The 24,945-nt window shown below is 43.6% G+C and overlaps 1 protein-coding gene across 3 annotated transcripts in view; it reads right to left on the reverse strand.

The window, feature by feature from the left end:
• The window catches only part of ptprua (protein tyrosine phosphatase receptor type Ua), a 151,916-nt gene that overhangs the window by 104,268 nt on the left and 22,703 nt on the right, over positions 1-24,945 (reverse strand). For all 3 annotated transcript variants that reach the window (XM_034545472.1, XM_034545473.1, XM_034545474.1), the window contains exon 2: positions 2,796-2,924. In XM_034545472.1, coding sequence (XP_034401363.1) covers positions 2,796-2,924 — 129 coding nt within the window. The remainder of the gene's footprint in view (positions 1-2,795; positions 2,925-24,945) is intronic.

Genomic DNA, 24,945 nt, shown 5'->3' on the forward strand with positions numbered 1-24,945 from the left:
CGCTGTTACATTGTTACGCTGTTACATTGTTACGCTGTTACATTGTTACGTTGTTACGTTAAGTTGTTAAATTTGTACACTGTTATGTTGTTACATTGTTATGCTGTTACGTTAAGTTGTTACGCCACATCATTACTGTTAAACAGTCACGGGTAGGCAACGAAACTATGGTGTCGGCCTCAGTTAGTTTTCAGACAAGAAACCACCATGTTAGGTTGAGGAAAAACATTTTGGTTGGGCTTAAATTAAGTTCATAAACAAAGTAAAATATGTACGGTTGCAATTGCTATTTTTTTTTTACCCATTCACCGCTGCTTCCCCCAAATGTATTTGCATTTTCTCGCTGTTTACATACTACAGTACTACATAGTACAGACTACATGGTGTTCAGTACATGGTATACAAATGACACACAAAAAGCATGAAAGGCGTTCTTATTGCATGCCAAATGACTGAGTAAGCGTCATGCCATTCAGACGGCAATAGGGGGGAGCGGGTTGGCTGTTTAGTGCTGAGCAGGTGGTCCATTTAAAGAGTAAACATCTCCGTTGTTAAAGGGTTACGTGACAATAGAGATGATAAGATTAAGTTGTATTCATTTTTTGGGGGGCAACTAATCGCTAGACCCAAACAATTTTATAAAAACAGGCCATTGTAGAACTGAATAGTTGGGTCATCCTTCTTTGTGGGACCATCACTATGAGAAACATTTTTTTGAACAGAGTACAAAAGAATCACTGCATCTGTTATCCATGTAAAATATTGATTGATGCAGCTGATGTGATGTGACAATGAGAGACAGAATGCCTGCGTCCTCTAAGTAATGTAACACTCTGCTAGCTCTTTGCAGCAAAGGGCATCCTGAGTGATTCTTTCACAAGAAACCAGCTCACAGTAAAAGTGCGAAAGCAGCCAAAGTGCAGGAATCCATTGGGTCGCGATTGCTAACGCTACATTTGAAAGGAAGATATAAACGCAGTCTTACTGAATGACCACAGGCTCAACTTTATTGTGCATATAGCAAGAACAATCCCCAAAACACAGCTTATTTACTTAGTCCTCTCTTAAAAATAATGTTCCCATTACAACAAAACTGCATTGTGATTAACTTTTCGTAAAAAAAAAAAAGGTGTTTGCCGTGGATTACGTTCACTTTTGAGTCAAATGGGTCCGCGTGGGTAGACTGCTGTTTGTGTCCATTGTGGGGAAAAGTAGCTTTGTTGCATTTTCTTTTTTGTCAATTTTGTAGTCATCTCAAGCCAAATTATGATGTTTTGTAGCGTTTTTTGCTTTGTTCGTTTATTATGCATTTAAAAAAGATAATGGGTTTCCCTCAAAATGTAAGTGACAATGCAGTTTATTTATATTGTTTTGTTTATGGGAATGCAGTTTTGCAGGAGCCTGTGTGGATTGCCCCGGCACAAGGTGATGAAATTCAAGGTCTCCCCGAGGCAACACCTCCAACAGTCACCATGACTCTTTTTTTAAGCTGCATTGCAAAAAATAAAATGTGTTTCCTGTTGAGCAGCAGTCAAGAGTTCACTGCTTAGAAATCAAAAGTAAGTCAGGCGGCAAAATCAGATATCAAATGCATCACTTGAGATGCATCTGACATACATTGATGACAGGGGAGGAAGAGGATGTCTGCAAACAGTCACAGCTGGTTCAGGACAGGACTTTATCTTATATATATATATATATATATATATATATATATATATATATATATATATATATATATATATATATCTTGATTTACAAGTTTCTAAATATAAACCGGGTCCACTCCTTGTCACTTCACTTCACTTGTGATACGCGTAAAGTTCTCCATTTATCTTCTTGTTCTCTATTAAATCAAACTTGGAGCACAGCCACATATCAAATTTTGTATTTTGTAAACTGTGATTCTGCTTTAATTAAAATGACTATTTCAACGCATGGAAATTAATTCACATATCCTTTGATTCAATACAGTATGTGTCTGTGAAGTGACCAGTGTTTGGAATAATCCAAATTAAAAAAGATAACCGCTGCGCTCCCATTGAAAATGGGTTCAGCCAACGTTACCGGGCTTTTGTAATGGCGTCAAAAACAGCTAACTTTTGAAAGTAGCTGATGCACGACTTGCCCTCCTTTCCTTTGGAACCCTCCTCATTCAAAAAGCACACAATTATCCTGCCTTGATTGCTCTGAAGTGAATTCAGACTTGATGTTTGGACCCGCTCTGGAAACTGAAAGGATTATGCACAAACAGTCCCATTGAGTTTGCAGTGAATTCTGCCTTCATTAAATGTGTCATTACTTTATTCTGAACATTCACAGAGCTCCCAGAATGAACCATCTGAAAAACAGCACGGCACATAAAAGCCGCGGCAAGCCTCTTTATAGAAGACGTGTGCGTTATTCTGCGTTGTTTTTGTTCCAAACTGCATTGTTTATAACCCTATTTCTAGACTTGGGGCTTCATTGGTTTATGTTTGTTTTTACTAGACATACAACATATTCCAGCAGGAACGTGACTTATATGAATAAATACACACAGCGGGTTTCCATCAAATACGTTGTCTTCAAGCAACAACACATGGGAGTCTCCAGAGAGTTTTAACTCAAGCAAGGGATGCTGGGACGTCTGCTAATATGCTGATCACGTTGCTTTAAAAACGTAATTTGATGAGTTGCAGAAACTCTCTACACCTCACAGAAATAACAGAAATGACAGATAATTCCTGTACGGTCTCTAAAACCCAATGTTATGCCTTAAGAGTCGGCGCGTTCAGGTTAAGCTGTAAACAAACCTCGTAGAAGATCTGGGGTCGGGTGCGGCCATTTGTAGGTCCTGATCAGTTGCCAGTCAAAGTCGTCGTCTTGCCCCTGTCGGTACTCACACAAGCCGGGGTCCGAGTCCTCGTCAAAGGTGCAGCCAGCTACAACGAAGGGAAGAGGAGGAACAGATTAAACATGAAATATGTCGCTCTACTAAACTTTCTACGAGGAGAAAGCTGACGAAAGAATGCACCATACTGGAGTCCCTTTTCCCGGGAAACACCAAAGAAATGATTGCTCGCTTACATCGCCACAGGCTCTCTGGTAATGTGTTAATGCATCAACTCTTGGAGAGTCTTTGAAGCTATAAACTAAATTACAGCTAATGGTTGGCACCAGGCGGTCAGCACTGACTACTCATCTCATCTGTCCCCTCAAAATCCACCGCCATTTGGTGCAATTAGCCCTATGGTGTGAAAATGACACAACAGCCACGGGTCACCCAAATAGCCAGGAATAATGGGTCGCCGGACCACAGCGGCGAAAGGGGGGGGTTCTTCAGCTGATGGAGGACAGCAACAGCCAGGCTCTTAGCCCGTGAAGGTGACCCAACCCTGTCTGGCCGCTGATGGCTGCATTCGCTATTCTGCCATTAGCGCCACAAAACACAGGCTTTTAAAGCCACCGGCTCGGTTGTCAAGCAAGGGGACACAATTGGTGTGTTCTTGTTTAATTGATCAGAAAACACAGGCGCACTTCAGGAAATAAAGAAAAATGAATAGTCTAGACTTGGGAGGAACGGTCTGTGGTTATGCATGTGCGCCGTTTGAAGCCTTTGCTAACGATTATTTTTTTCTCTTTGATTGATCTTCTGACTTGTTTTATTTCTCAGTCCATCACAACTTCCCCAGAGTCGCCTTCAGATAGTTTGGGTTGTCCAAATAACAGTCCAAAGTACAATATATTTATTTTACAATGATCTAAAACGGAGAAGAGCTTGAGCCAGAGACCGTTTGCTTGAAAAACAATGACTCTCGAATCAGAACGGTCAGTTAGGTTTCTATTAAACCTCTGTGTACAATGACATCCTGACAACGAACAGCCACAAAGCAACATCTAATCAATCCAAAGTTGTAATAAATCGTATTAGAAGTTGTACTGTAATGTTCTTGCGTTTGCTCCAACGCTGCTATCTAACGGTCCCAGGACCCCGTCCACTAACAGATCTCATTAAGGCTTGGCAGCAGCGTCCGTGATAGTATCTCGTTTGGCTCCGTCCCCCAGTGTTGTTTTTCTGTTTGGAAGCCTCATCTGTTCTCTTTAACAACTTTTGAGTCTGAAGGAATATTGTATGTTGCAATAAACCACCAAGACTACTTATCTCGTACCTTCCGCTTTCGCCCTTCTTCCTGCTGACGAACGCACATCACAAACCCCCGCCACCAGCGAGGGTCCCCACCAGCGAGCGTCCCCACCGTTGCGGCCCTCTTCCCCTCCGCCCCGCAGCCAAGCGAGTGTTTCCGGGTGTGTAAGCAGATCAGAGTTTTAATTGCCTCCTGTGTGAAGGGGCCGCTTGTTTTGCTGCGCCGTGCCCGGTTATCTAAAAAAGGAGGAGAGGGGCTGAGTGGTGGAGCGGGTCCCACGGTTCAAGGCCTGCCTTTCATTGAGAGCCCTCCAGCTTCCAGGAAGAAATGTCACCATCAGACACGTTCCACTGATTCCCCCTCATTAAGACGCATCCTTCCCAGCCTCCTTTGCTGTTAGCGCGCAAGCTCCTCTCAGCGCCCAAATGAGCTTCCCTGGCAGCAGGAGGGCAGACCCTCGTAATTAGAATAGCCACGTGCGTTTCGGCTGAAGTTGTAGTGATGTCTGCGTCTGCGTGTGTGTGTGTGTGTGTGTGTGTGTGTGTGTGTGTGTGTGTGTGTGTGTGTGTGTGTGTGTGTGTGTGTGTGTGTGTGTGTGTGTGTGTGTGTGTGTGTGTGTGTGTGTGTGTGTGTGCGTGCGTGGCGAGCTGACCTTCTTTGCCGTTTGGATGTGTGCTTAAATAAAATTAAAGAAATCGTAATGAATCCGTCAATGTCACTGCTGTAACAACTGGATATTAATTATTTGTTAAGGGGGGCTCTGGCCAACAAGGGAATACGATTGCTCAAATTTCCACATAATAATAATAATAATAATAATAATAATAATAAGTCGAACGTGAGCGAAAGGGGCTTTGAGAATGCTAATTGCTTATCAGAGGCGATAACGCACCGCTGTTTTCGGCGCGGTCCCCGAGCGGCGCACCGCAATAACACCCTGAGACGTGGACGACGGGGCCCGGAGATAACTTCACTGAGCCGCTGTCACGGCTGACAAGTTTCTCAGGAAGAGAACAAAGACGGAGAAATAAATAGATGTGCAAGAACGAGGCGCCCTCCTCTTTGAAAGGCAGGAGAGGTAAATTGCCGAACAAGACCCGAGCTTGTCGTTTGATACCATGTCTGGAATGTGTTATCTATGTCGGGGTCTTTCTCGTACCTGGCAAAGAAAGAATTATTAGGAGTGAGACAGTCCCACCTGCGTACCTTCCTGCTGTTATAACCCAGTGAAACCAACCATTACTATCCGTACGAAGCTCCGTAGGTTCGTATCAAAGTCAATTTATTCCTCCAGTCGGAAATCTGTTGCCGCGTTTCATCAGATTCCACACAAGTAGGCAATACATTTTATTCTTGTTACACATTTTGTACGAAACCACTGATCAGAGAAATCCTCTGTGTGGTGTTGAAGGATTTCTACTCAACAGCCAGCAAAGCCTGCATGAGGCAGCTAAAAATCTCATTAATACGGCTTTACGTAACGGTCTAAATACTGTAGCTGAGGCTTCCCCACGGTACACCCCAATTCTGAGGGGGAAACCCAATATTAGTCATTTCTTCAACTTATTTTATTATTTTAAGTAGTTCAACTTATCCCGCAGTTAAACATTTTCTTTCTTTTTTTTAAAGCCTCAGTCATTTCCCTTAAACAGCTGAACACTGTAGTTTTTAGAAAACTTTATTCGAGAAGAAATAAAAACTGAATTTGTTAGGGACTATTTTCAGCAGCGGATTATAACACATTGTATTCTCTAGTGAGTATTTGGGGCAGCAGGAAGGTGTATGTGGGATTAATTAAAAAAAAAAAAAACTACAATGTGTCTGTTCAAGGTAATGAAGGAACATGCCACCCAGTGTAACAGTGTGACTGTGATGAGTTTTTAATAGTTTTTTTCTACAACAATGCAGCTCCACGGCACAGAGGACAAGGACATATCAGGCTTTGAAACACACACACACACACACACACACACACTTATGTTGTTGGATTCAATTTGTTGGTCTTGTCATGGGATTTGTTTGTTATGATTTCGACACAATGGATAATAATAATTATATATATATATATATATATATATATATATATATATATATGTTACATTATACTTAAATCCCTTTGAGCAAAAGCTCAAAAAACATATATTAACAAATACTTATTATCCTTTCCTTGAGACTTCTGTAGAAAGTAGTTATAGTGAGTATTGAGTTTTGTGTATTAATTGAATTATATCTCAATTAAACACAAAAAACATCTTGAGAACTGTAATCTGGATGCACAGACCCTTAAGAGATGCCAGTCAGGAGTCTCATACCTTCCAGTTAATTGAATCCTATTAGCAGTGTTTGTGTAGGATCAAAGTAAGCAAGTAGCGGGGAAGAGCATAACTCTGCTCAAAGTAGTTGTGAGGGAGCCAGAAGAGGCCCTGGAGGGAGATTAATGGGAGGAGGTGTAGGCCAGTCTGAAGTGCTTGTGATGGACCCCGGGGTGCGACGGCCCAGTCTGCGCCTACAGTGAATATGACGGCCCTGACTAATAACCCGCGCAGCTGGCATATCATATACGTTGTGTTATGAGAGGGAGGAAAACACAAGCCTCATACCTCGCATTTATCCTGGAGAGGGAGAAATAAATTAGAGGGGCGAGACAGAAACTGGGCTGGGTGAAGAGCCCTCGAACAGAAGAACAAAAGAGAGAGAAAGAGAGAGAGAGAGAGGGGAAAGCCAAAGAGGGGCGGCAATCATGAAAACAAATCACAGATAACAGTAGAACAAGAGGATTCGTGGAAAACAAGATTTGTGTGCGTCTTCGTCTCAAAACCTATAGAGTATGAAGAGGTAATCAAAGAATTGATCACACACACACACACACACACACACATGCTCAAATCAGACATGTATACACTATATCAAAATTGCACTTCTCCTACATACGAGTTACACATTTCATTCACACACACACACACACACACACACACACACACACACACAGTCACTATAATCTCCCCTTGCGTAAAACTTAAACTCGACTCGGTGAAACCTGACCGAAAGTCTCACCCTGTGTTCAGGAGGCAGCTGTTAAGCTCATTTCCCATAATGCATTAAAAGCACATTCCTGCAGCCAAACCACCTTCGCTGAGCCGGAGCTCTGCTGGCACTCCCTTTAATCAGAGCCTCTCAGAAACAGCAGCTCTGTTGGGACCGAGCATCCAGGATGTTGTGCCGCGCGCTCTTGTTTGGTTTGAGATAAAGCTCCGCTGCTGCGGGATTTGCATTTGAGCGTGTGCAGGCAATGCATCAGAGCTGACAAGTTTACTTACAGGGTGGGGAGGGAAAACGCAGCTGTAAAGCTCATCAATAGTGAGCCCAGCAGAGGAATAATCACAACACAACTTTCTTCACAGACCATTAATAACAGCCGCTGCAATTTTCGGGAGCCTTACCGAGGAGGAGGACAGGAAGTGCGAGAGAGGGGAAGTGTGGGTGGGAGGGACGAAGAAAAATTTGGTCAAAGAGTGGAGTGTTGAAGAGAAACAACACTCCTGCTAGACTGTGGGGGTTTCAGGCCAACACGCGTTTTTTGATTGGCAAAGTCGAAAAGCAATATGCAGCATTCAGAGCAAAGTAACATGGAGCCAATGTCGAACAAACTAGACCTTTTTTATGCATTGGGAATATTCAGTGAATTAATCATTTTCAACCTGAACCAGCATTGAGACCATCGTTAAAACAGACTAGAACTGAAACGCAGGCACCAAAAGCCAGATGTATAAATGATATGAGTTTATGGAAGAAAAAGTATGTGCAATAAAGTTACAAATAATGACCTTTGAAAAGATGGAGGGGTTTATTCATATTCTCCTGACAACATAATATAATGGAGGTGTTATTCATTAAGTCATTAATGGACAGACTTTGCATTATTGATCATTTTCTTTTTAGCATGTTTTCTTGTTTTCTGTGAGTTGTATGTCTGACACAGACAAGAAAAACAAAATGAAGGCGGGGATTAAATGTGGTGAATTAATGATCACAGGAGTGCAATAAGGGGCAGCCACAGTGTGTAGTAATGGGCCGTGCCTATAAGGAGAGCCTCACCCATGCGACATCTGCAACATGGGCAATCAGTGAAATTATATTGACATGCAAACAGCTGATTAAGCGGTGTGTTACATGCAAGCCAACAGCCAGTGAATGCAAAACACGCGCGTGGCAAAACACAGTAATTGATCACATGAAGACTGCCAACTGCGGATCCTGCGCGAGTAAACAGACTGCGTTTGTGAGGAGGGAATCGATCAAAATGTACTTGGCGGAGGGCCCACTGCAGTCATTCGTCATCAATAATCAGGATATGGGGATTTGACTGGAGATATCCAAGCATGTTAGGACTGATGGACTGAACCACTGCGCTCTTGTGACCTTTACAAGACAGTAAATGTGGAGTAAATGGTCTCATGATGGCGACGTGTCCGTCCAACCTGAGACAAAACCTGGTCATAAGTCTCCATTAAATGAGGATGAACTATGTGTCCTCTCAAGCTGCAGCCGTGGCCTTTCACGCACATCCCTCTTCCTCCCCTTCCTGTCCATGCCTCCCCCTCTTTATCGAGGCTCTCTCGTAGCATCTTGGTCCCACCGGCCATATTCTGATGGACGCGTGGACGCATGGTGGTAGAGGGTACAACCAATCAATCACCTAATCTAATCTCTTTTCCCTCTAACTGAATGCTGCGTGTTCGGGGCTGGTCGGCAAGATTGGCGCCTGGAGAGCGGTGTTGTGTGAAATTGTGTCACTACCGGTTCCAGTCACCCAAATGCTACTCGGGAGAAATCCCAGTAGCCTCGGCCAGCCAAGCCAGTACTTCCAGAGGCCCATAATGGTCTTTGCCATCTGTCAGTGTCTTTAAGAAAAGGTAATAGATGGATGTTTACTGCCCCACAGCACAAAGGAACCACGGTGTACCTGCAGGGGTGGAGAGGGTTGTTGCCACACGCAGCTAAATGAGTTGCAGCAGAGAGCTGGATGGGAATTTGTTTCAGTTCCTATTAGGAGGTTGGTAAAGGTCATTGATTACCTAATGCGCTTTAAATTGAACTAGTTTCCTGTTTATAGAAGAAAAAAAAAAAGAAAAAGGATGAAAAATCTCTCTGCGTTTCTTTCCACAGTGACGTTCCTGGAGTATCGGTGACCCGACGCCGCGGCACAGATGAACCGGTCCGTGTACAGCGAGATTAAAAAATGGGGGCGGCCAGCATGACGTACCATCAATCGAGATGGGGGGGAAAAATAGATTTTTCCCGGCGGAGAGAGAGCCTTTGTCAGCGTGGAGACGATGTCTTGCCGGTGGTTTATTTATGTGGAGAAGAAAAAAAAGAAGATAGCCACCGAGCACCCGCTGCGGACAAAGCAGCCACTTTTCATGAGGCCATGCGCTCGCCTTTCATTTCTCATGTAATCTCTCCATTTCCCTCCTCCACAGGGACTTCAGCGACGGGGCTCCATCTCCCGCAATCTCAGCTGCTTAGCCAGTTATAATGCCATTGTTAGGGATGCCATGAGGAGAGGGGCGCATGAATAGAGGTTGATGAATAAAAAACCAACCTTGTTCAATGAGGCTCAAATCACACTAATTAAGAAGACAGGAAATTATTTCTTCCCCCCTTCAGCACCTGCATTACAGCACTGGGCCTCTTCGCTGATGGAGAAAAAAGAGGGAAGTGACAGATACGCTCTCACTACGGTTGCATATGAAAATTTAATCAAGAGTGCTGTAGGAGACGCTTTTTCCCTTCATGTGGAAAGCCACTTTAAGTGGCTGTGTCAAGTTTTTTTTTTTGTCTGCTGCAACAGATGAATATTCACGTCAGGACTGACCTAAATGCATTAGTTGAAAGCTTTATATCTCTGTTTAGTGGTGATGTATTCATATTGAAAATTATTACTGTCGCCACGCTTAAATTCTTCCCTCGCAAATTAGAAGCAACATATTAACGAATGGTCTTAAGAAACGTGGTTTTCTGAGAGGGTCTAACACATGTGATCCTAAACAATTAAAATACAGAGGCCTTAAAAACAATTAAAATAACAACAACAAAAAAAACAGGCTGCATCTTCGCTGCAGGAAGATATTTGCAGTTATGTTGTGCATAGATTTACACAACATGTCTGATTGAATGACGTCAAGACGACCAACCGGCCGACGGCTTTTATGTTGATTTCCATACACTCGAATGGTAAAAAAATTAAAAAAATAAAAAATGCTCAGAATTGCTGCGAGCAGACTGAACGCAGTCATGTGAAACCACAAATGAGGAAGCAGCCTCTCGAGCAGCAAGAATGTGATGGTTATTTATTGCCGGGTTTCTTCTTCGTGTGGTTTGCACAATATGTTCTGCACGCAGACCTGGTGTTCACCGCGGGTGGTCGGCAAGAAGAAGAAGAAGAAGAAGAAAAAGAAGAAGAAGAATCGTGGCTGAGCTGCTGCAGGGTGACGCGCCTCCATCCCCTCGGAGCTCCACAGGCCCCAACACTGCTGCTGCAGCTGGTCCCTTGGGTGCAGCGGGCAGCTGCAGAGCCCTGACCTCCATTAGGGCTCTGACTGCACAGCCTCCCTGCCGTCTGTATCCCAGCAGGCTAATGGCTAGACAACACACTCCCCCGTGTGTGCAAACGGTGTGCTGCTGTGGTCCAGGTTAGTTTGCAGACCTGCCATCGAGAGTGTTCCAGTACAGTTTATTTCAGCTTTCAACCAGCTGCAGTTAGTATTGTTGCAATATTGCCATACGAAATACTCCATTTACAAGTGAAAGTCCTGCATTTGAAATGTCACTTTAGTACTTAGAAGTCAGATACATTTTCTTTGAGTGTATTACTTGCACTATTACTGACGGGTTAATGCCCCGTTAAGGCCTCAGTGATTCTGCCTTTTCTGAGGTAGATGAGATAATGATTTGTCTGATAACATTTGACTTATTAAGCAATTTATTATTATTAGTTTTTAAAAAGGTAAGGATCCTTCCTGAATCTCAAGAGTGCTAGGTCAGGGCGTCCCGCCTGCTCCAGGCTGTTCTAATGTCTAGGGTCCTTTGGAGTCTCCCGAGGACTGAGGCTTTTGTTCGGAGGCTTTTCAAGGACGCATACATGTATTCAATTTTCAATTCAATTCAATTCAGTTTATTTTGTATAGCCCAATATCACAAATTACAAATTTGCCTCAGAGGGCTTTACAATCTGTACACATACGACATCCCTGTCCCAGGACCTCACATCGAATCAGGAAAAACTCCCCAAAAATAACCTTTGACAGGGAAAAAAGGGAAGAAACCTTCAGGAGAGCAACAGAGGAGGATCCCTCTCCCACAACAGAGGAAGATCCTCTGCGCTCCTAAAATACCCACTATCCCTAAGTGCATTTGCTTGTAAACTGTCAGTTACTTCACCCATTTTGTTTTTTTAACAAATTAGAGGCGAGAAATTGCCAATCCAGTTGCTACGTTCTTCACTCGCTGCATCTACAAGGCCTAATTTAAGCGTTTTGTTCCCGACAAACCACAACAGACTCGTTCGCACTAACGTTATAGCAGAAGCACAAAGCACAACGGCACAGAGAGACACAATGGGTAGGAGCCGGGCCAATTTCCACTCTGTGAATTAACGTTTATTTAGAGCATAACCGTGTTGGTGATTGCTGCATCAGTGGAAAGTAAAAGGCTCCGTTTTGGTTTCTGTCGGAAGTTTAAATGAAGTGAGGTCAGCGGCGGCAGCGTCCGTGTCCTGAGCCCCTTGCTGCCGACATCATTTAAAGAGTCGGACCACACAGCACTGTTGCTAAGTTTAATAATACATTGCCACTCAGTGAGCCAACCGTCTGAAATGCAGCCGTCTCCATAATGGCACTTGAAAATCAGCACAAAACACACTCTCCCGTTTTGCACGTGCAAACAATATGCTCAAATCGTAATGGGGCGCTGTAACCGCGGCGATGAGAGGCCCCCTTCTTTTTTTTTTAGAGAGAGATCAGTGCTCCTCGGAGAGAGTCGCACTGTCTTAGGCTCGACTTAATTACAGCTCACACCTCCTCCCTCTCTCTGCAGAGGAGAGAGAGAGAGAGGGCTTTGATTCAGATGCCCTGTGGAGCACTCGATCCCTTCCTTCCGGTAGCATCGTTTACTCCCTTTTCATAAGCTCTTCTGTCTCCTCCTCTCACTTCTTATTTTTATTCCCCGCCCCCCCACACACACTCGCGCTTGAGGACGCATCAAGCATCGCTCTAGGAGCGGCACAAGGTGACACCACTCACACGTGGAAGAACTATTAGACATGGAAGCACAAAGTGGTATTCAGTAACAAGAGGCTTTACATCACATTATGAGCAGCACTTCCTTCAGCACCGTATACATTTTAAATGAGCACTCGTAATAAGAGGCTTAGCTGTGAGCGTGCTGTCCATTATTATGATAAAGAATTATTACCAAAATGTCCGAGGCGCAGACATAATTGCTCTTCCATCTTTCAGGAGCAGTTTTTTTTTTTTTTTTTTTTTGAGCTGCTTACCCAGCACATGGGGAAATAATGCCTGCAGTTATTTAGAGTAACCTCGAAAAGCAGGAAGGAAAGAAAGAAAGTTCAGCCTTTTAAATCTAAATTTAAAGCTTCAAGCCAATAACTGAAAATGAATCGATTACATTTACCCTTTGAGTGAATATTCATGCACCTTATAGTTTCTAACAGAGCTGCAACATTTGTAACTGTTGAGCTAAATGAGATTCGATGTCAAGCGAGAAAAGGGAAAGTATCGGTACGTGTAGCGCGACAGAGATGAGTCATCAAGGCGACACAATTATCAAAAATGTGCTATTATTATCTAAATCTAGACAAAATAAAGACCACACCAGTCTCAGAAAGATTTTATCAGAAGAAAAAGAAAAAACGAGAGTGAGAGAGTTGTATCGAACTACAAATTAAATAGTCCCCTAAATGTTTTTCAGGACGATTTCGGCCGAATGACGAATGCTCAGGACAGATCGTGTGGAGGGGGGGATCCGTTCAGGGTCGGCCAAAAAACCAAAAGCGCAGCGCCCCCGCTGTCAGAGGACCGCTGGTTCAATGACGTAATGCAATCTCTACAACTGGAGGAGAAAAGAAGAAGAAAATTAATCAAATCTAACGGGATTGTAGCAACTGATGTAATATCTGCCAGATAACATCATATTTCATCAGAAAAAGGCTCCTAAACGTTTGTCTCAACACGACTGAGGAGACGGGGTCGGTGCCGGGCGCCGGGTCTGACACAGAGAACATTGTTTCACTGCGATGCGGCTATGTGGGAAAAAGAATAAATAATAACTTGAAAAGACACCTAACATACACACACACACATATCTAGAGAGAGGCTCGCCGGCTTTGCTAAGTGACAGTTCTACATGCAGTCCTCGCTGCAGTGCAGCATGTTTAATAGGAACCGCTTCTATTTTAAACATTTTATATATTATTATATTTATATATATTTTATATATTATTCTACACGGATGCTACAAAAAGGCCTCTTTGGCTTCTTCCAGCCCACCGATGGTGGAGCAGTACGCGGGTCAACGTGCAGCTAGTTTCACTGTAAATGCACCACAGAATTAAAAAAGGAAGGAGGCAACAGTGTTACGGCATCCACTATGTAAAAATATTGTTTGCAATTTATGTTTTGGTTAGAAGAAAGAAAGAAAGTAAATAAACATATATACGAAACGCAAATTATTTGTTTCTCGTTTGCGAGCAGAAAATGGCAAACCATCCCATCCTTGTTGTTTTACATGAGCACTCTTAGTTGTATCCTGTTTTTCAAGATTCCCAAATTACTAATTAACGCGTAAGTTTCCAATCTTACGAGTTAATTAAAGGAAGATTGATGGGAATCTTACACTCATTTCAGCTAAAGTGCCCCATATTTTCCTCCCAGACGGCTATATTTGCTCTTTTTAGCGCCTCACAGGCTGCAGCCCTTCAACAGGCGACAGACGCAAAAATATGTAGCGGCTGAGCCCGACGTCAGATATCTTTCCCAAGATGTGTCTGAAATATTGTCTCTGTGGAGGGGGCTTTAATTAGCAGAGCTGTGGGGCCTGCTCAACTGGCACTTTGGCGCTCAGAGGGCCGTCCTCAACACCTGCACAAGGGCCCTCAGAAACCACAATGGCGACGACAATGTCAACCCCGTCCCCCGACAAAACTGCGCCGCCCCGCCCGATGATAACCTCTTTCACGGGGCAGGTAATTAGGTGCTTATCCATTCAGAACTACGGATCTGATGTGCAGGCCTGTCGGGTCACCGGGGAGGAGTTAAAAGATTGCAGAGCAAGGGTAAAGAATTACAAAGGGCCGGGAATTTGTGCTGCATATTAATAGTAGCCAATATCGAGGCCAGCGCCCACAGCCCACATGGCCATCTGAGCGGAGCTCGCGAGCAACTGGGACTAACTAACTAGAGCCTGTGTGTGTGTGTATGTGTATGTGTGTGTGTGTGTATGTGTATGTGTGGGGCTCACGGTACGCGTCCCTCTTCGAAGCATTGACCGAGGAATTAAACTTTACGACATGGTTATAACCATTATGACACTTGAGCCGCTGTTCGGATAGTATTTTAACGCTCACGATCCATCACTCGGACGGGACCACTGAGAGCAGAGATTCCACATCCTCGTTTACCATTCGCGCTCAAGCCGCTGCCAATATTTTTACAAGGAGCGCGCGTCCAAGCCAACGCCATCAGTTTGTCCTTCATTTAGTGCCACTTGGCATCTGGCCTTTTTAACCAATGACGAGGCCAAACAGCTTAACATTTTTTTTTTTAAACCCGGAGGAAATAAAGTGTGACCTTTTAACCAATCTCCAATCACGCTCAGAGTCGCATAACTTGTGGTTTCCGGCGTAAGGCGTGAGCGACTTCCGTGTCTGTAAGCCAGCGTGCTTTATGCTTCTGGCTCACACGTGTACAACACGTGTACACACGTGTGGTCATTTTAAATGGTCAATAAAATGAGCCAATGGCCATTTTAATATCTTCCCATTTGGACTATTCTAAATTATATGGTTGCCGCAGTGGCTGTGACACTCACCACCGAAACACAGTCGGCAGCTTTCAGAGACTAATGTCGAAAAAGGAAGGCCAAAGAAAACTGATCCCAGTGTGCACACAGAGCGCCCCCCGGCGTGTGTTTGTGTGTGTGTGTGTTTGGAGACACCGTGTCCTTTCAAGGGGGGGGGGGGGCGTCTTGCCAACACCTAGGCCCTTTTGCCGGTATTGGAAGAAAATATTTTCTTTTGCTCGGGTTGTCTGTGTCAGTGGGCAGAACGCCGAGAGTGACCTTCCATTAAACAGCCAACCTCTTAACGGGGGATCAGATTGGCTCTCGCGCCTCATGCGGTGTTAACATTGTATCGCGCTGCCGACTGGGAAAAAGGCATTAGCCTTGTTGAGGTAATTACAAGTCGGGGTGAGGGAGATTTTTGTAATGTTGTAAATGCCGGGGTCGGATTAACCGCTCGGTGGGCCGATATGAAATGTGGACCTCGTGTTATTAAGTCGCTTTCTACCAAAGAAAAAGAAAAAGAACTCTGATCATTGAAATGGGTGGTTTATCTTGATTAATCAGGGCAACATTCATGCAACTTTGCAATTATTTAAGCAACTCTATATGCCTACGTCGTCGTACTGTGGTGGAGACGGAAGATGTATTGTCTAGAAATAACTAAACAAAAGAACTACAAAAGCAGAACGAGGGACAATTCTGCCTTCACATTGAGGTGTTACAGCACAAGTTAAAGTTTATGACGCAGTTTCCCCTTTAATGGGGTCCACTCCCAAAGCCTGCCGTCTCGGTTTCAGCCCCACACAATGTTACCGGGAAAATCTAGACCCACTATTCGCCTGATTCACAGTAGGATCAATCGGCTACATGCAGATTGGTGATTGGAGCGTCGACCACTGAAGGGACGATTGTTTGTTCCTACGCCGACGTCCCGACTCTCCAAACACTTGCACCAACAGGCCGTCATCCCAGCGTTTACCAAGCAGTGTGGGCTGAACGAGTCGCAGGAGCCACGAGCAGATGGCTCCGCTCAAACGCTGGTGCGTGGAGCCGAGTAGAAAGGAGCCTCGAAAGCCCCGCGGAGCGCTCACCGGGCGATAATGACCACCGGCTCTTCTGCGTAGTAGAGTGCATCGTGGGGAGGCGAGCCGGAGCCAGGAGTGCTGTGGCATAGAGGAAACGAGTTGGGGTGGCAGGGAATTAGGGAGCCGTCACTCCAGCCCTGATCCCGACTCCTGCTAGACTATAACCCCTGGGCCTCCCACCGCTCTCGCCACCCCTGGGTGCTCTCGATCACCACATGGAGGCACATTACTAATCTTAACATTTTCCTTCAAGAGCAGTTTATGCCTCCATTTCCCTCTTTTCTCCCATAGCTTTCATCTGGCTTATCAGCTCACCCTCTCCCTCCCATCTCTGAGCAACTACTAACAGAGAAACAAAGTCAAGCAAGTCAGAGTGCGTGCGTGCGTGCGTGCGTGCGTGCGTGCGTGCGTGCGTGCGTGCGTGCGTGCGTGCGTGCGTGCGTGCGTGCGTGCGTGCGTGCGTGCGTTATATAGAGAGGGCTCCATCAGTAATTGTAAGTGAACACGAGACACGGAGATGAAACAAGCGGGCTTGGAGAAGAGTAGCTTTTCATAAACTTGGAGAAAAATACAAACGAGCATTAGCACAAAGACCCCCAGAGGGTAATGAGCACCAACTCCCTCAGCACTGGTTCCAACGAAGCCGCTGACCGCTTTTTTGGCTTCATTCAAAAGGAAATGGATTGGGGGGGGGGGGGGCGTTGGAAAGCCGGAGTCTGCACAAATAAGCATGAAAGGAGAACAAGGACGTGTTTACTTTTATCAGGCTTTCTTAGCACCTCTCACATCTGATGGTGCAAGTGAAAAGGCTTTCATTTTAATGGAAACGCAGCAGGGACATAATGCACGGAGCCAGATACACATGAGCCCCGGGGCCGTTCTTTACATACGGGTGATAAATAGTCTTTCGCATATCAGGACAATCTGTCTTTTGTAAATTGTTTTTCAGAAACGATCGTTAGGTGATTTTTTTCCCCCAGACATGAAACTGCAAATTTAATGAGTACATCAGAGAGAGAAAGTTAAGTCTTACCTGCCTGGAATAGAAATGCATCCAATGTTATTCCAGACATTGTTGAGTATTTCTTAACTTTACTTGGGAATCATTAACCTAACTTGATTTTCCTCTAATCATATTGTTTCAATGCATATATTTGTTCACTTGGTCCCATTCAAGCCAGAACATACATTTTTATTTTAATGATAACCCAATCTTGTTTCATTCACACCGGCGCAGCTGTTTCGTTAGAGCCGGCATCCCATTTTTCAAACGCTGCATATCTCATTTTAGGATGAAATGTCAGCTCTATTGCTCCTTGTTTTGACAGGGAAGTGTGGGGGCGGACTGCTGCTTTTTATACAAGAGTCATGTAATTTAAATAGAGACCATCATCCACATTCGACGAGACCTATTTCTGCAAATTTTATATTTGTGTGTATATATATATATATATATATATATATATATATATATATATATATACACACACACATCACAATACATGATTTCTTATAATAAAATTAATTAAGTATGTATGAAATAACCACATTGTGTTGTAGACTCTTAGAGAATAAAATTGACAAATTAAAAGTAGAGAGTGTATTTTCTCATTTAATTAGGAACTTAAGTGCACAATAATGTGATTATCTGGGAAACTTGAGTTATGTGCTTATTATTCTTTAGACAACGTAATTGTGCATCACAATATCTCGATATATGATTTCATCACACGATGATTCCCTTGACAGGTGATACATTATCATATATTGAATTATTGCCCAGTCCTAATGTCAGGTTGTTCTTGCTGTTATGAAATTCCAATTATTGGATACAGGGTGTGTGTGTGTGTGTGTGTGTGTGTGTGTGTGTGTGTGTGTGTACATCACTTGTATTTATTAAGACTGCGCATTGTTTTAATAAACTGCCTTTTTTTAAAAAAAGGAGTAGTCATCTCCAAACACACTGGATACTACAATTCCCAGAATTCAACCCAATACTTTCATTAGACCCTTTAAAAACTCTTGTCTATCAAACCTGGTTCATAACGCAGGCTTGTTCTAATGAGTTGGATGACACCACCATGATGACATCACTATGACGTCATCGGGATTATTCGTGTCCGACTCTACTGTTGACAAGCAAACCGCTCTTCCCGTGCCCCTTTAATGTTTTATCATACTGCTGATATTTGAACATCGTGAATAGACACACAAGCTTTTTTGTTAATTGTTGTTGTGTTTTTGACGCTGCAGTCGCACGCATACATTTTTGTGCTTTGCCGGAGTAAAAGTAGTTTGTCGCTGAAACTATTTCCCCCTCAGGATGATTGAGGCTTCCAGCCCAAATCCTTGCTTTGTCAGGCAGAAACCCAGCATCACGATGATCTGAGAGCACAGCGGGTGCCGGCTCTGAAAGCAGCAGCGCCGTAGTGCAGCTCAAGACTTTGGAGAATTAAAGAATGCAGCAGAAACTTTGAGAAAGAAAAAAAGAGGAAGATGAGATGAGATGAAATGAAACATTCATAGTTGCCCTGAGGAGATTCAACGGTTGAGGCCACAAGATACCAAAGGGAAAGAAAGTTAAAACGGAATAGAATAGCTTTACAGTAAGAAGTAGGATAATAGGGAAGATTTCATAATGTTGCCGCCAACAGTGTCAATGTCGAAGGAGCGAAGTTTAAACGTATGACCAAAGCAGAGGAGAAATACATGATGTGAACAAGATATATCGATTTTTGTTCTTTTAAGTCAGTTAATGTTGCCCATCGTGTTGTTGCCCGGAGACGGAGACGGCGTAAATAGATATCCGAGAAGACGCCATGAAGAAAATCGGTCATGTGAGTTAAATATTCGCTACGTCAGAATTTATTTGCCAAAGGCATTTTTTAAAAGTCATTTAGCATTCTACATCAACTCTTTTTCAACAAAGCGTAAAAAACACAATTGAGGACGTTGTATCAAATTGTGCCTCCGCATACTGTAGCTTTTGTAATCCAATACTTCAAAAGTGATCGTAGAACATGTGAACGACGACACAGAAGAACACACATTGTAAACATCTCAGAGACTCAGCTGTTTACAGAACACTATATTTATATAGATAATATAACCTACATAACACTCTATTTATATAGATAATATAACCTACATAACACTCTATTTATATAGATAATATAACCTATATAACACTCTATTTATATAGATAGTATAACCTATATAACACTCTATTTATATAGATAATATAACCTACATAATAATATTTATATAGATAATATAACCTACATGACAATATATTTATATAGATAATATAACCTATATAACTGTATATTTATATAGATAATATAACCTACATAACAATATATTTATATAGATAATATAACCTATATAACAGTATATGTATATAGATAATATAACACTCTTTTTATATAGATAATATAACCTATATAACAATATATTTATATAGATAATATAACCTATATAACAGTATATGTATATAGATAATATAACACTCTTTTTATATAGATAATATAACCTATATAACAATCTATTTATATAGATAATGTAACCTATATACTAACGGTTAGTGGCAGCGTAGCGCACATGAAATAGAACACAAGAAAGAAAAACAAGCCAAAGGAAATCCACTGAGACGCCATTTACTCTTTAAAGAAATAGGTGAACCTTTACAGAAATTCCCTTCAGACCATCTTGGGGAAATTTAAAAAGAAACTTATGGGAGGTTTAGTCGGTTTGAGCTCATGATCCAAACTCCAGATGGATGGCACTCGTGTTCAGGAAACATGAGAGTAAATAAATATATAACGATACGTGAGGCAAAACCCTTTTGGGGGAACACGGAAACAAAGAGATGACGGGTTTTATCATCTGCACTGATTGTAAACATTACCTCGGGCAATCAGTCAGACAGACTGACAGGGTCCGGGCCCGAGAGAGCCACAGCGGGAAGACTCAAGTGAGCTTAAGAGGTGAGAATGTCTTTAAGTGAGAAACGATAACACGGGAGAAGACAGGGAAGCGAGGGGAGGACGGGAGAAACACAGTTAAGCTGCGTTCAAGTCATGTGGGAATAGCTGTCGGAACGATTGTTAAAAACAACAACACCGGCGTGTTTAAGTGTGTTTGCAGTGCTCCATAGCCACCGCCGGCATTTGCCCCGCATGACCTTGTAAAGTGGCGATACACGAGTCCACGTCTGGCTTTAAGAGCCCCTCTGTCAACAACACTGTGGTTAGAAACACAGTGCTTTGTGTCCAAAGCGTGCATTTGAACGCCTCTTGAGGGAAAATGTGAACGTAGTTAACCGACGAGGGGACGGAAAATGTGGATCGTAGCGAGAGGTGCAGAAATGAGTCGATCCATCGACTTATTTAACCTGTATTTTGATAGTGGATTAATCCTTTGAGTCGTTCTTTGAACATGAATCGCATCACCTTTAGCTTTGTGAAACGGCGACAGGCGTTCGTCACCACGTCTCGGACATTTTAATGAAAAAAAACAAACAAATTTATCGATGAATCGAATAATTAGTTGCAGCCCCCGAAGCAGAACCAAAAGGGAAGCTCATTGAGCAAAGACAGATGATGGTAATCAGTCAAACATGAGGCCCTCCTTCCTCTTGGGTTCACCGTCAGCGTAACAGGAGTTGGGGGTCGTGGGGTTAGTTAGATCCACGGGTGGACGTGCGAGGCCTTGCATGAGTCAGGAGAAACGCGAGTCCCTCCCCAGCCGGCTCGTGGAGCCGGCTTCTAGGTTTAATTAGAAGTTAATTTGAAATATATCTTTCCCCGACACTCGACTACTCTTGTTGGTGACACCAACCAGAAAGTTATTTAAAAGTAATTTGCACCGCCTGAAAGCTGACATAAAGTGTTTACAAGCAAGAAGCTGCTGTTTTTTTACGAAGTCCTTTAAATGCAGCATCGCGTGTCCGTCCCCCCCCCCCCCCCCCCCCCTGTTCCATTTCTCAAAAAGCAATTTGGGCTCTGTGGTCCCAGGAGTGCACACCGCCCCTAGTGGAGGAGGGCTGTCCTCGCCAGCTCCTTATCGTCGCCGCAGCATTCTTTCTCGGCCACCAATGGTGATTAGTCACGTGTGAAGTGGAGAGGGAAAGATACCAGCCGCCACACGAGGATGCAGGTGTTTGCTTCACGGGGCTGTTTTGAATTTGCGTTGCTGTCATTTAAAGTGCAGCAACCCCCCCACCCTTCTCATCAATGTGTGTCTGAAGGCATGGCAGGATGGAGGAGCCCCCCCCCCCCCCCCCCTCTGTGCCTCAAAATGGGTCTAATTATCTCCATTTACCCCCCACAAACCTCGGCAAACCCAGCACCGCCTTCTTCTCCCCGTAACCCCCCCCCCCCCCACCCCCACCCACGGCGCAAGAATTATCCCAACCCCACCCACCCCTCTCCCATCTGGGCTGTGAACCACCGTGTCCAGATGGCAAAAAACGGCACCCTTCTCCCTCTTGCGGGTTTCGTCTCCCCGCGGCTCATCGGAACGGAAACGAGAGTTGAAGAAGAAGAAGAAGAAGAAGAAGAAGAAGAAGAAGAAGAAGAAGAAGAAGAAGAAGAAGAAAGAAACAAAGAAAGAAAACAGGAATTCGAGGATGAGATGTCGGAGAGAGAGTGATGAAACCCGAGATGTTTTTCACGCAACGACATGTCACATCGTTGTGTACAAAAGGTAATTTAGTCTGAATGGAGCAGCGGGCGCTGAGATTTAGGGGGGTACGCAATTTCACCAGGTAGGTGGGGGGGGGGGGAAATGGCCCTTTTGATGTAGTCTGCTCTGACGTTTATGGAGAGCAATTTGAAAAAGTATGCATTTATTCAAACACGGGGACAGATGGAATCACACACACACACACACACACACACACACACACAAAAACACACAACCACAGTGCAGAAATGTGAGCGCGCACACTGTTTGGTGGCACATATGTGCAGATCCTCACCTAGACTAGTGTGTGCAAATAACGTGATAATCAACAGCATTTTCCTTTTAAATTTTTTTTTACACACACCTTTCTCTTTGCAATGATACAACAGTGACTGGCAGCCACGAAGCAGCAGGGGGTGTGTGACTATTGATCGGATAAAAATAAGAAGTCTTCCAGATGAAGCGAACAATCTATAGTGCTAGCTAGTTGTTGTATCATTTCATTTCCAGGATAATAGCAGCGCGGAGGACAAAAGAAAATAAAGTTAAAAAAGAGCATCGTCTGTCCAAACATTTATGGGGCCCAATAAAACCTGCCAGCCAAAACAAGGTGAGCTTGGATTGCTCACAGCGGGTTCATTACGGTAACAGTGTGGCCCCTCAAAACACTCGCGGTTTGGATTGCATTTTAGTGTTATGGTTTGTTTTAAATAAATAGAAGTTTGTAATTATCCTGGGCGGCGATAAAACCCGATGATGTGATCATTCTGGTGTATTATGCTCAAAAGTGAGCACGGCATAAATGCGGCCCTCGTTGCACAAGACAACCGCGTGAGTAGGGTTGCAAAGGGGCGGAAAGTTTCCGGTAAATTTCCGGAAAGTTTCCACGGGAATTTTTTTGCAAAAGCATATAACAGGGAACTTAAATGTAGTTGAGAATAAGACTATGCACACCTAGCTCAGCTGGACCCTGAATGCAGCTGGTTGGGAACATTGTCTGCCAGAAACATAAACATAAAACGTTCTATTGTTTTTGAACGTCTTTGTCATCAGTGTTGTCTGAACGTTTCAGCCCTATGCCTGGCAAGTGTGAGAGCGCCAAGTTATGTAGAGGCCAAGAGCGGTATTGCAGACAGATAGAGATTTCAATTATAGCTCGCAACATATTGGAAAAAATAACTGAACTAGTTCATTTTTTGGAGCTGTGAACTTAGTTCAACATTTTGAATTATGAACTATGAACTGAACTAGTTCATGTAGAAAACGAACTTTCCCAACACTGTTTGTCATTACCTAGCATATTGATTACTTGGTAAACTGAAGCCATGTTCATTTTAATACAAAGTTTATTTGTATACAGTAGACTTTTTACAGCAGTGAGGAGGACGTTGATGAGGTCCAGGAAGAAAGCATTTAGACCTGAAAGGATTCAGGGAAAAACACAAAAAAAAAAATTGGGTTGGGGGGTGGTGATCATAGGGAATACACCTTTTTTATTCAACGTTCATGTTTTTGTTGTTCGATGAAAGAATAAACTTTGAATATTCCCAGAATTTTGCAACCCTGCGTGTGAGACTAGACCTACATTAACAGTTTGCATTTGTTCTTTTACTCCAAGTTTGGCCGAACCTACAGGTACGTTCAACACTGACTGTTTGTGTTTCTTGCTCTTTCAGATCACAGCCTAAACAAAAATAAATTAAAAAAAAGAGAGAACACATTTCGGATTTTGGGGTGAACTGTCCCTTTAAGGCCCAAGTTGTAATAAACTGCAGTTATCTTCTAAAGTGCCACCGAAAAACACTCAAAAAGGGACAATGTAAGAAAGCTTTGCTTGATTGACAGGCGAAATCCTTTAGAAATGCCAACAAAAACAACATGGAGAGAAAACACAAGGTGTACTGTACATTTTTCTCAAGTGTAACCACGCACTGCATGTGTGTGTAGGGGGAGTGGGAGCAATTCAGAAAAGAGCCGGTGACTGAAAATCACCGGTCCAATTATGAAAGCTGTGCATGCTTTGTACCCACAAACAATAAAAGAGGCCCGGGAATAAAAAGCGGTTTAACTCAAGCGTTTGTCGCAGACAGACAGGTTGACATTAGCAGACGGAGACGCAGTCTCAGGCAGCTGAAGATTTGAAAAACAAACGACAGCTATAGTCTACATCGCGGTTCGTCATTGCCTTTCCTTCCAGCAGAGCCATCTGTGACTTCCCTGCAGAGTGTATACTACTGTTGCTCTCTCGTAAGTCTGGCCTTCCCAAAAGCAGACAAACATGACACCAAGTCTGCCCGAGCAGTGGAGACGACCTCAGTCTGTGGCACAGATTGTCAAATCTTCCGGATGACTCGAGCAAACGTAAACTCCAATCCTTCTCCAAGCTCATTAGCTGGTAGCTAAAAAAAAAATCGTTAGCGGTTTCTCTCAAATCCCTGCGGTTCATAAAATATTCACCTGTTACTGTCGGCAAGGTGACTGGGCGCCGCAAGGTTATTTGAGGGCAGGGACGCCCCCTGAGGCCCCCACTAGTGTGCAAAGTCTCACAGCCTCAATTAATCTCTGTCAGACCTTGGACAATGTGACCTATACCCGTCCCTCCTCATGATGGGGTTTAACGGGAGTAGGTGGCTTTGACTTGGCCGACCATCATGCTCTCAATTTATGGATTTCCTATAGGAGCCGCTGTACCGAGCCTGAAGGTGGGGCAAAGTATTGATCTAGTGTTCTGACATACAGGCATTAAATTCACAGAGTTAGTTTAAAAGGCTATTACTCCCCTCGCTTTTGAGCTGAAATAATGTTTGAAATAATGTAATAACTCCTCGTCTCAAAGAGTGCTCCCTCTGAGCGGCATTAGCTTGAGCTGCTGTGCGGCACTCGCTGCCGGCCATCATTACAACGGCCCGCTAAGCAGCCAGAAGAACACAAATAAACAAGATCAAGGAAGGAGGTCAATAAATTAAGTG

Source organism: Cyclopterus lumpus, chromosome 11, assembly GCF_009769545.1.
Source record: "Cyclopterus lumpus isolate fCycLum1 chromosome 11, fCycLum1.pri, whole genome shotgun sequence".
Lineage (NCBI taxonomy): Eukaryota > Metazoa > Chordata > Actinopteri > Perciformes > Cyclopteridae > Cyclopterus > Cyclopterus lumpus.